At 44.2% G+C, this 12238-nt stretch overlaps 1 protein-coding gene across 6 annotated transcripts in view; it reads right to left on the bottom strand.

The window, feature by feature from the left end:
* MTM1 (myotubularin 1) overlaps positions 1–12238 on the bottom strand; it is a 98254-nt gene that overhangs the window by 43553 nt on the left and 42463 nt on the right. For 5 of the 6 annotated variants that reach the window (XM_023249466.2, XM_023249467.2, XM_023249468.2 and 2 more), the window contains one exon: positions 8449–8550. The exons of the other annotated variant lie outside the window; for it this stretch is intronic. In XM_023249466.2, the coding sequence (XP_023105234.1) occupies positions 8449–8550 (102 nt within the window). The remainder of the gene's footprint in view (positions 1–8448; positions 8551–12238) is intronic. 6 annotated transcript variants of the gene reach the window in all.

Below are 12238 nucleotides of genomic sequence, written 5' to 3'. Positions count from 1 at the left end.
GAACTTACCTGTCTAGATTATTGGTGTTAATTAAGGGAGAAAAAAATCTCTACTGCTGTCCCCCACCAGGAATTTGTAGCCACACGGCAGCAAATTTAACCAATTCGTAGCCCAAACTCATAAAAGTCGGATGGCCCAGAAGACATCAGGCAGAGAATCTAATCTGTAACCATCCCCCATTTGTGGTGCCCTAAGATGCCTGGTGGAAGGAAATGCCAAACTGCCTTCAATCCTGGCCTCAGAGGATTCCCATAAAGGTCCAAGGAATAGGAGCTCACCGGCAAAAATCACAAAACAGCCTGGGAAACTAGGCACCTCGAGCCAGCAAACCAGAAGCCAGCAGACCAGGCCGGGCTGCAGAGAGCCGTGGTGAATGAAGTCAAAGACATGATATCCTGGGAGACAGATGGATGTTCCAGATCGCATACTTCTTTATACTTTACATATGTTTTACAAACATTTTCTTATAGCTACTCAGTAGTTAAAAAACAAACAAACAAACAAACAAACCCCTGAAAGGAGCAGTGGCTTGAGAACTTACAGGGTCTTGAGTCACGTTCAAAAGCACAGGTTCCCTGCAGTAGGAGGGCGAGAAGTCAGGTGAGCTGTGAAGTGAGCGGCTGCCAAGGACGTGCAGGCAGGCAGTGAACACTAGACTTCTGAATGGGGGTGGCACTGCGGGGACAGCCCAGCTGGGAGCACGGTTCCAGGAGATGGAGAGCAGGGAGAAGAAAGAGACTGACAGAGACCAAGGCCAAGTCTTGGAGGCGGCAGGAGGCACGAGGAGACCCTCAATTGGCACACATTTACTGCTTATCCAAGAAAGAAAAAAGAGTCCTGGGCACAAAGAAACTTGAGAACTAAGACATTCTTCAGTCCTAAAGCCACATCTAGGCTGAAAGACAGGTAGAGGTAGGTGTGTAGGGGTGTGCATGCGTGCGTGCGTGTGTGTGTGTCTACACACAGTACTGCTTCTCATTTCAATTGCCTTCTGAAAATGAGCTGTGTGCTTTTATCCTGTGGTCAGCCTGGGAAGTAAGAGTCCACTAAATTTCAGTCTGAAATTTTTAAAATCTCAAAGCAATTTATAAAAATTTCCCCAATTCTGGACTGGAAAACAAAGGCCCAGGGAAAAGTACCCTTGTTTTTGTTTTTTTTTTTTTCAACGTTTATTTATTTTTGGGACAGAGAGAGACAGAGCATGAACGGGCGAGGGGCAGAGAGAGAGGGAGACACAGAATCGGAAACAGGCTCCAGGCTCCGAGCCATCAGCCCAGAGCCCAACGCAGGGCTTGAACTCACGGACCGCAAGATCGTGACCTGGCTGAAGTCGGACGCTTAACCAACTGCGCCACCCAGGCGCCCCAAGCACCCTTGTTTTTAATAGCCTATCCACAGGACTATTTACACCTCTCATTCAAGTCATCAGAACAGATGTGCACCCCCACAATGTGTACATTGTCATTTTTATAAGCAAGTACAACTGGACTTGAGCCAGAGAGGACACAAGGTAGAACCGGGACAGTGCTTCAGCCAGATACCAGATTCGATGTGGCTCACCAAAGCTGGCCAAAAGGAAGAGAGTGCTAAAGACTCAGAAGCAAAGGCAGGAGCCCCAGACACCTGCAAATTCAGACAGGCCCTGTCCTAAAGGTGCAGCCATTTTTAACACTCTGTCCTCCTATGCTGCTCACCGTAGCAGATGCCACGCCATCGGTCCCCGGAAGGCTGCTAGTATCCATGGAAAAGGCTTTGAGACCCAGCTGTTTCTCTCAAAAGCACAGCCAGAGTCTCCTCTCCTGTGCCTATTCCTACTGCCCACAGGAAGGTCAAGTGTACGAAAACAAACGAGACACTGCCAACCTTTGAAACTACCTGGGTGCTGATGAGCTCACAGAGCAACAAGAGGCAAGAAACCGTGCAGTGTTCGAGAGCTTCATCTAGAACGGCACAGAAAAGTACAAAGCACAGGGACACACACCCGGGTGAGCTGTGCCACCCGGAAAGCAGGAGGCCTACGTGGGGTCAAAAGATGGAAAGAAAGCAACACCGGAAAACCATTTCTGAAGAGTATCACTGCCGCCCCTCATTCACATTTCAAGATGCTTTTTGGATTTGACACACCGAAATTTAACACTTTCAATTAATCCTTTATCAAAGTACAATCGGTGGTTTGTTAAGAACAGTAACCTTATCTATATGGCATCTTTGTTTTAAGGGACTTAAAGTGTCTCACATATTATCACAATTACTTTATTAATGTTCTGGGGAACAAAAGTGTGTTGGGGTAATCATCCTTCTTTGCACCTGCTGGGAAAATGGTGCACGACTGCACAGCTGACACCAAAAGGGCACTTATTGCGTGCCAGGCACTGTTGTAAACAGTTTACATTTAATCCTCATAAAAACTCTATGGGGTAGAGACTGTTATTATCCTCATTACAGATGAGAACACTGAAGCACATAAATATTACGTGGCTTCCAAAGTTGCCAAGCAGGTATGCGACTGAGCCAGATTCAGACACGGGCCGCTGGACGGCATGGCATGTACTCGTGACCCCACACCAGAAGGGCTCTGTAAACAAGTCCTCTGTCTGCCTCTCCCTCATCAGCGGCTGCCATGAACCTGGCGACCAGGTCCCAGACTCTACTCCTTCCAGCTCTCCACTTCCCTATGTGAGTTTACACCCCAGGATTTTTGTCAAAACTCAAGCCATTCACTGCAACAAAACTCAAGACAGTACAGCCTACAGTGGTAAAAACAGATAGAAGTGACTTTATTAATGCCTAAATTAAGTTAAAGAGCATTTTATTCTACATATTCTGCCATTACCTCAAAGACTGTTTTTCAAGCTTTCTAGATGATGATAAACAGAAAACCATACACGTTACACTCCCCCTGACCCTGTACACACACACACACCTCTGAAACAAACATTTGACCAAACCATACGTACCTGTATTAGGTACTGTGCTGTTAACATTTTCTCTTCTACTCAATTTAAAAATGCTAGTTGGAAACTAATAAATTGAGTTCATGACTCAATGGTGCGTTGGGATTAACAATTAAACACTCATCTAAAATTTATATTCTGTCTGGTTATCCCAACGGAGTAACAAATGAGCAAACAATAAAGGAAATCAATGAAAGAAGAATTTCGGCATGGAGCAAATCACCCCAATGATTACGTACTCTATTCTGTAGTGCTATCAGGCTCTGTTCCTATGTATAATTTTTGTTCCTGCCTTCAAAAAGTTAAGTCAGAAGTGTGGTCACATTTTTTATAAAAATATATCATTTACCTAGAAGTAGCATTTACAATGCAGTTTGTAAAAATACAATTTCTAGCGTTTGTCAGGCAAAACAAAAATAAAGCAAGAAAATAAACACTTTGGCTGAAGTGGAAAATGCTACAAGAACAATGTTCAAGTCTTAATGGATTGACATAATATAGAAACAATCGAATTAATGGGTTGGGGTCGACTGTGGGTGGCTAAACTGCTCAAGTTCAATTCATAGTTTAGGTCGCAACAACAGGTGTTGGCGAGGATGTGGAGAAAGGGGAACCCAGTTACACTGTTGGTGGGAATGCAAACTGGTGTAGCACCCTGGAAAACAGTATGGAGGTTCCCTTAAAAACTTAAAAACAGAACTACCCTACAACCCAGCAATTGCACTGCTAGGAAGGATAGAAAGGATATAAAAATACAGATTCGAAGGGACACATGCACCCGATGTCTATAACAGCGCTATCAACAATAGCCAAAGTATGGAAAGAGCCCAAATGTCCACCGACTGATGAATGGATAAAGAAGATGTGGTGTATGTATGTATGTGTACAGACACAGACACATACACACAATGGAATACTACTCAGCCACCAAAAAGAATGAAATCTTGCCATTTGCAATGATGTGGATGGAGCTAGAGTGTATTCTGCTAAGTGAAATAAGTCAGAGAAAGACAAGCACCATATGATTTCACTCATGTGTGGAGTTTAAGAAACAAAACAGACGAACATAGGGGAAGGAGCAAAAAAGAGAGGGAAACAAACCACAAGAGACTCTTAACGATAGAGTTGATAGAGGGAGGGGGGCAGGGGATGGGCATTAAGGAGGGCACTTGTTATCAGCAGCACTGGGTGTTGTATGTAAGTGATGAATGACTAAATTCTACACCTGAAACCAATATTACACTATATGTTAACTAACTAAAATTTAAATAAAAATTTGAAACAAATAAAAAAACAAAGTTTAAGTCCTAACGTGAACACACTACATGGTGAAAATACTACTGAGGAAGGAGGCAAGACAGAGCTAAAGGGGTGGTCGGAAAGCAAAAAGCCCCCTGGTACACTGTTCACCCCATGGCTGGATTTCGAACCTAGGTCTCCTGGCCTCCATACACCATTTCATGGATACAACAGCAAGATTACTTGTGGCCTCAAATGCTTACAATAAAAAAAAATTCACTGAGATAATCTGCAGCTGATTTACCAGTTTCAACAATGTTAACAAAGTGATATTTTTCAAGCAGGGCCCTTTGTATTGTTTAATGCAATCAGGCTTAGATTAGGGCTTCCAGAAAATCCCTTTCTGGCACACTCTCACATTCCCCACTGTGGCAGTGTGCAAACTTTTCTTTCCCTCCTGTCTCAGAGGAATTTGTCCCTTCTCCTTTCCCAAACTGCCCCACCAACTGGGCTTCACCCCGTCCCCTTCAGCCTTCCCCAGGGATCCTGCTCCAGAAAGATCCCTTCTCTCTCTTGCCTTGAAAAGAGGCAAGGCTCCTCTCCCCTGCACCCAAATATATTCATTCACCTTTCTCGGGTTCTAAGTGAAACACTTCTTCCCTCAACCCAGCTGATACCCCTTTGTTTTTTAAACACCACCAACTCTTTCTTTAGATCCCTACCAACTGGCTTCTGTCTCCTTGCTCGGGCCACTTTTCCAGATTCAAAAAAGGTGGGATATGGAACAGTTCCATATCGGGGCCACACATGTGTGTCCTATCTTTTGTGTCACATCTGTGAATAGTACGAGGTAGCAACCACTCCTCATTTGCGCCCTCTGCTCCCTGACGCCACTCAACACAGTGCCCTGAAATGAAGTCATGAGGCGGCTGTACATGTCAACTTGCAGAGCAGGAACGGATATTCCAAAAGCCATGCTAATAGCTGATCAGTTTTTAGCTGTATCTTGTCTTGTATTGATTTGATGACTAGTTTAACTTTTTTTTTTAAAGCTGACTTTTAGTGGTTAAAACTTAGAGAATGTAATTTCCTAAAACTCTGTATAAGCAATCAGGCTCACATTTTTTCTCAAGTTTGTCACTTTACTGACTTCCCAAGGAAGACGTAGTGATTTCTAGCACAGGTACAAGAGCTACGGTGAAGTACCACAGACCTGAGGAATCAACCCCTCTGGGGATTGCTCCAGTGGCAGCAACTTGCGATCCTAGGCGGCTGAGCTCCATCCACAACGTCCAGAAATGCATCCCATTCATTTCCATAAAATGGATTTTTCCTTCACTTTCTACTAGCCCTGAATTCCATAAAAAAGCCATCATTATACAACTCCCATGCAGAAGTCATTATGCTGAGGTGAGAAAAATAAAGGCTGGTCCCCGCCTTGATAAGCCCATAGTAGAGCAGGAGGTAGGCAATTACTACATAATTATTACGTAAGGCAGACTGAGGTAAGTGCTTTAATGGAGGGACCTGCAAAGTCTAACAAGTGAGAGGCCAGACCAACCCTACAGGGGGCGGTGAGGGATGCACACAGTATGTAAAAGGACTTAGGGCTGAGCGAGGTGGTGGAGGATGGGCTTTAAAGAGACAGGAAGCCTGCTGGTAAAGGGGATAGAAAAACCAAAGACTCCACGCTGCGAAAGCTCCATGTATACCAGAGGAGCACACGGCGGAGCGCAGGGTATAAGCCACGGGAAGTCACTGAGCATTTTGTGTGTGCATGTGTGTGGAGAGTCGGACGGACTGACATCATTGTAGTTCCATTAAAAACAACTGGCAACACCGTGAAGAGTAAATTGGAAGGAGAGAAAGTGAAAGAACAGAAGCCAGTTAGGAAGCATGGCTTAAAAGAGGAAGCACAAGCAGAAATGGGAAGAAATATGTGAGAGTTACTAGTAAGTAGAACCTCTAAGATTTGGAATGGATGTAGCTATGGGTGGCAAGGCAGCAAGGGAATAAGACAGCTAACTACAAACTCTCGATCCTGAGCAAGTGAGGATCCTCCCGACTGAGGGACATGTAGGCTGAAGAACAGGTCTGGTGAGCTGCAAAAAGGTCGGGAGAGACAACAAGCTTGTGATTCTCATGGACTTCCACAGGAAGATGTTTGAGAATTAGGCTTGTTAGATTCACTGGAGGCCAGCGTCAGGGCTAGATTTTGAAATCACCAATACAGCAGTGGCGGCCTACACTATGGGACGAAACAAAACCATCAAGGCAAAGTGCGTAACAGGAGAAGGTGTCTGAGAGCAGACCAGCACCGAGATGGTCCACCAAGGAAAAGACAGGGGCAGTGGAGACTGGGAAGGGCAGTCAAGTTGGCAGAATAACACAGAAACCAGGACTTGCTAGAACGGGTGCTCAAAACTGGTGAATTTTGAGGGAAGATCAAACAGAATAAAGACTGAAGTGAGCCACTAGATTTGGCCACTAAGAGCTTGAGTTCCAAAAAGGTACCTGCAATAAAGGTAGATACTGGGGGCGCCTGGGTGGCTCAGTCGGCTGAGCGTCCGACTTCGGCTCAGGTCATGATCTCATGGTCTGTGAGTTCGAGCCCCGCGTCGGGCTCTGTGCTGACAGCTCAGAGCCTGGAGCCTGCTTCGGATTCTGTGTCTCCCTCTCTCTCTCTGCCCCTCCCCCACTCATGCTCTCTCTCTCTCTCTCTCTCTCTCTCTCTCTCTCTCTCTGTCTCTCTGTGTCAAAAATAAATAAACATTAAGAAAAATTTTTTTGAAAGGTAGATACTGAAATGGGCTGGAGGAATGAATAAACTGGAGAGGAGAACAGACTATTCTTTCCAGAACTTTGGATAGAGGAGAGAGATGGGACAGTAGTTTAGGAGAAAGTTGGTGTAAGAACTGACTTTTTAGGGGAGTAAACCCTAAAAGAGACAAAAGATGCCAGAGAGATGGACTTATAGGAGCAAATTTCTGATTATTTCGGGCCAGATATGCAAAGCCTAAGACAGAACACACCCCCTAACTGCATTTTCGTGGATTAGACTTACATTCACACGTTCATATTCCAAAGATGTGTTCCCATAAAACTCTATTAGCCCTAATAGTTAAGGAAATTGTTTAGTTCTTAAATAGGTTTTCAAACCCACATTTAATCAAAAACTGAGAAAAGGCTGAAAACGTGTTCAACTCTGTATCATTACATTTGTTTAAAGCATTACATGTGAATCTGTAATCAACACATGACTCATGAGTTCTTCATATCTTTCTAGACCTCCAGTCTTTGTATAATTGTCCCTTCCATCAACCATGAATTTCCTTGGGCCAAAACAACTGTCGATGAAATCTGGGAAGAGAGGAACCTTGTCTCACTAGAAAAACAAACAAACAAACCTCAGGCCTCTATTGCCAAAAAGCCCTAAAAGACGGCCTCAGGGAGAAGGGCTACATTACAAATGATCTCCTTCAGGGGCACCTGGGTGGCTCAGTCAGTTGAGCGTCCAACTCCAGCTCAGGTCATGATCTCACGATTCGTGGGTTCGGGCCCCACGTTGGGCTCTGTGCTGATGGCTCGAAGCTTGGATGGAGCCTGCTTCAGATTCTGTGTCTCCCTCCCTCTCTCTCTGTCTCTCTCTCTCTCTGCCCCTTCCCTGCTCATGCTGTTTCTCTCTCTGTGTCTCTCAAAAATAAACAATTATTAAAAAGAAAACAAAAATCAAATGATCTCCTTGATCCCCTTGTCTACACAGTGGCATACTCATCCTAGACTCAAAGCAAAGGCGCATATTTATATTTATATTTATATTTATATTTATATTTATATTTATAAGAATTACTTCCTTGCCGTCCCCGTAGCAGGTGTTTGCCTCCAAGTTTGCTTAGACTAGAGCAGGGCAGGAGAGGGGAGAAGAGGTGCAAGCCAGGCACAATGGAGAAAGGAAGGTGCCAACGGCCCGCCTCGCAACCTCATGCCTTTTAAAGAGGGTGAGCCAAGGCGGGGGGCGCCCTGGGTGGGGGGAGAGCACAGGCTGCCCAGGGTGATGCTCCAGTCACCTGGGGTGAGCCATCCCACATGGACTAGCGGAGGAGAGGCCTGCCCCCTCCCCACCCCCGGAACAATTCAATCATCTTTAATAAACGTCCTGGCATATGTATCATGCCGGGAAGTACAGCACAGAGCGTAAGATGAAAGAGTAGACTCCCAACAGCCCCCCAGTGCTGGGGAGAACCCTGGAATTTACCAGACTGTGTGCCAGGGGAAAGGCGTATCTCGTGAGAATGTCAAACATATCCCTTCTGCTGTGGCCTTCCTGTTTCAGCGCAAACCTCAGGTTCCTCATGTCCTAGGGGGCAGACAGATTCGACAGTTCAGTCTTCAAATAAAGTGACATTCCTTAGCAAAAAATCTATTCAACTAAAGGAGTGGAAGATTCACTTACCTGAAAGGACAATTAATCGAGATTACTAAGAAAATCACTTTGCTTTGTGTGGTATTTTGAAATATCCAGTTTAAGAACACCTCAAAACACTCCCCATCGTAGTCACGAATGTAAAAACAAAGCAACTAGTGCTAAAAAGAAGACAGAGCTACAATCATTTTGTAACGAGAAAAATCACACCCTGCCTTGCACACCCTCTATGGTGTCTATCTGCTCCAACTGGCTGCTGCGGTATTTTCATCACAAAAGAGTGTTTTATTCATAGAACTTTTCAAATGTGTACCTGCTATCACATGTAATCTCAAAATTGTCAAACATGTCAGGAAAACACGGAAGCTCTCTCCCTCTGCTTCCTGCTACTTTCAAGTCTAACAGTTCAGGAAATGCTTGTCACAGTAAGTGCTCATGCAAAGCAATGGGACGTATTCTTCCTATCGAGTTGACTTGCACAGAGTTCCAGATAAACCACAGTGAAGGACCCCTATGCTTCCAGGAACTAAAAATCAATGCTCAAACCTGGATTGTAAAAACAGCTTCTAATATGTAGCTCTTTGATAAGAAAACCTTCTTTTAAACCAAACCCAAACCAAAAGTGCTCCCTTATATATCAAGTTGTTTTTATAGAACATTCTGTCTTCTCTTTGAAGTGAGGGGTTTTAGGCTGTCTCTTAAGTTGATCATGGTGCTGTGACCAAGTGATGGCTGAACACTAAAACCGGCACATTCTGCACTGTGCTTTCAGCTACAAAAAAACGAGCCCTGTGCTGGACCCTGGGGTACTTCGTCTTGGACATCACCATCTTTATATTTGTTTCAAAGTGCTTTTTCATTTATTATCTCAGGAGCACATTTAAAGCTTCGTAAGTCTTTGGCATGAAGGACTAGCAAGCTCCTTGCCATATAAAAGACATCCCAGAATGCCACTGGCAGCAGAGGCGGTATAAAGAACTGGACCCTAAGACCTCTGATGAGTGACCCAAGATTGCTTACTCTGTACACAGATGGCATCTGCTGGGCCTTGCCAGCTACAGGATTCTGTGCTTTTGTTTTTAAAAGCACATAACTGAATAAAATCCAAAAACCGATTCACAACATATTCCAAGAAAACTGGGTTATTAGTTGCTGGCTCGTGATGCGAAGAAGTAGTCAAATAAAAGGGAATAATCATCTCACTGGGATGACATGGTTTGAAAGGGTCTGCAACCGAGCCATGAGCACAGCCCTGGATCGCCAAGGATCCACGAGGCTGAAAGACCCGCACAGAACTTCCCTCCTAACAGCCCAGGGTCAGATGATAACGCCAGAATCTCACTGCTCTTCACCACTTGGCCAGAAATTAGACCATTTCTGGATAACCATTTATTTTGATCTATCAGTGATTCAAACAACTACTTTCACTGTGCCAAAGCACAAGTGATTCAAGCAACTTCTTGTTGCCATCTGATTCAGACGTAATTAAAGGACAGAAAGAATTACTACCTCATCTTGCCAACAAGAAAATTGAAACGGAAAAGGCAAATGACTCACAGGCAGCAGCTCACCAAATCTGCAAAAGAAATCTGAGCCGATCCTAAGTGGTAAGTTCCACCTGGTCTCCTGAGAGCCTGACTTGTCAGGGAAGAGGCACCTGACAAAGAGCCTTGTGGCAGAAGGACTGGACAGTCAGACCCTCGGCCTGTTTGACAAGTGGGTCCTGTGATGATCCACCAAGCCTCGCTGTAGTGAGTCCAAGTGAACATCCCCCCATTGCACCAACACCAAGGGGCTGATTTACAGACACATCATTTCTATAACACATTTCTATAGAAACAACACCCATCACCGCTGACCTCGAAATACCAGGCTGTCTTTAAAGCGAGTAAACGGGGGTGCGGCATGAAAGAAGAGAGGAGGTTCTGTGATGGTAAGATTTGGCTTGCTCTTTTTTTTTTTTTTTTTCCTTAAGGCTCCAAGGTGTCAACAGGGGCTCCTGTGGCACCTGGCTAAAAATTCGCATATTCAGAGCTACGTTCTCCTCTGCTGCTAGATGACACCCACTGGGACTTGCCTCCCCAGGGTGAAAGACGCTACTGGCAAGCCAAAATCCCCACGTGTAGAGCCGATAGGACCAAATTTGGGGGGCTCAGAACTACCCGTGTCAGTAGAGTAACAGCTGCACGATGCTTCTTGATGCCAGCTGGAGCTGACCTCCGAAAGACAGAAGCATCCGCCTTGGACCCAGCAGGGTCCCTTTCTATCACCTTCAGGTCTGTTCTATGAACATGGGATTGGACTCTTGAGATATCGCCATTCCCAGGGAGAGAATGGAATTAAGAGGCTGAGCCACAAGTGTTCTAGGCCATCATCTTTGGGCTGAATGCTAATACTGAGAAACATGTGTGTAACATTTGCAAGTGATGCCTGGTGGAGTTGTTCCTAAGCTCTTTGTTTTTATAATAAGCAGTCAAAGGGGGAAATGTGCTCTGTCTTATTAATTTTGGGGGGACTAATGTTTAAATACAAAATTCTTCCTACTGATAAGGCAACAAATAGGACTTTTAAAAAAATTCTATCAGAATGAAAGTCACTTTCAAAACTCTCGATAGAGCAACCCCATTTTCTCTTGAGTACTGTGATAGGAAACTCTATACTCCCATGGATCCTTTTATGCAAAATGCAAAAACCTTCCTTAAAAGTAAATCCTTGTATTTCTAGGCCCCAAAGTGAAGACAGTAGCTGGGATCATAAATAAGGAATTTAAGGTAGCTTGGATTAAAACAAAAACCAAAAACCACTTGCAACTACTTGGATGGAACTGGAGGGTATTATGCTAAGCAAAATTAGTCAGAGAAAGACAAATATCATATGACATCACTCATATGAGGACTTTAAGAGACAAAACAGATGAACATAAGGGAAGGGAAGCAAAAATAATATAAAAACAGGGAGGGGGACAACACAGAAGAGACTCTTAAATATGGAGAATAGAGGGTTACTGGAGGGGTTGTGGGAGGGGGGATGGGCTAAATGGGTAAGGGGAATTAAGGAATCTACTCCTGAAATCATTGTTGCACTATATGCTAATTTGGATGTAAATTTAAAAACATTAAATTAAATTTAAAGAAAAACACCAAAAAAAAACCCCCAAAAAACAAAAACAAAAAAAAAGCCAAGGTGGGGAGTGACGGAGAATTTCAGTTCAGGTCTAATGGTGACACAATCCTTTGCTTCGTGATGGAGTGTACTAGTCTTCATCTTTTATAAACTGGAGGTAATAAAACAAATGTACCACATTCATAATCAAAACAAAATCATAGGAGATTAGTTTTAAGAAATCAAAGTGCCTGAGCAAAGGCCACACCTTCCAGATCTAGCTGTGAGAACCACTGGGACAGATGACCTCCAAACCCCTTCTAGCTCTTTCTGGGATTGGCCATTATTCTCTTCTATTCTGTTATTATTCTATTTTATTACTCGATTCAGATTGTAGTCTTCTGATCCTTAATCCCTGGAAAGGAAGTTTTCTTTCCAGAAGGTTTATCCTGTTGTTTGCAAAATGACCATCTCGTTGTATTTGGATCCCAACCTTGCCATTTGTTGGGTGATCTTAGCT

Source organism: Felis catus, chromosome X (genome assembly GCF_018350175.1).
Source record: "Felis catus isolate Fca126 chromosome X, F.catus_Fca126_mat1.0, whole genome shotgun sequence".
In the NCBI taxonomy this organism is placed as follows: domain Eukaryota; kingdom Metazoa; phylum Chordata; class Mammalia; order Carnivora; family Felidae; genus Felis; species Felis catus.
This window is presented reverse-complemented; position numbering and strand designations above follow the sequence as displayed.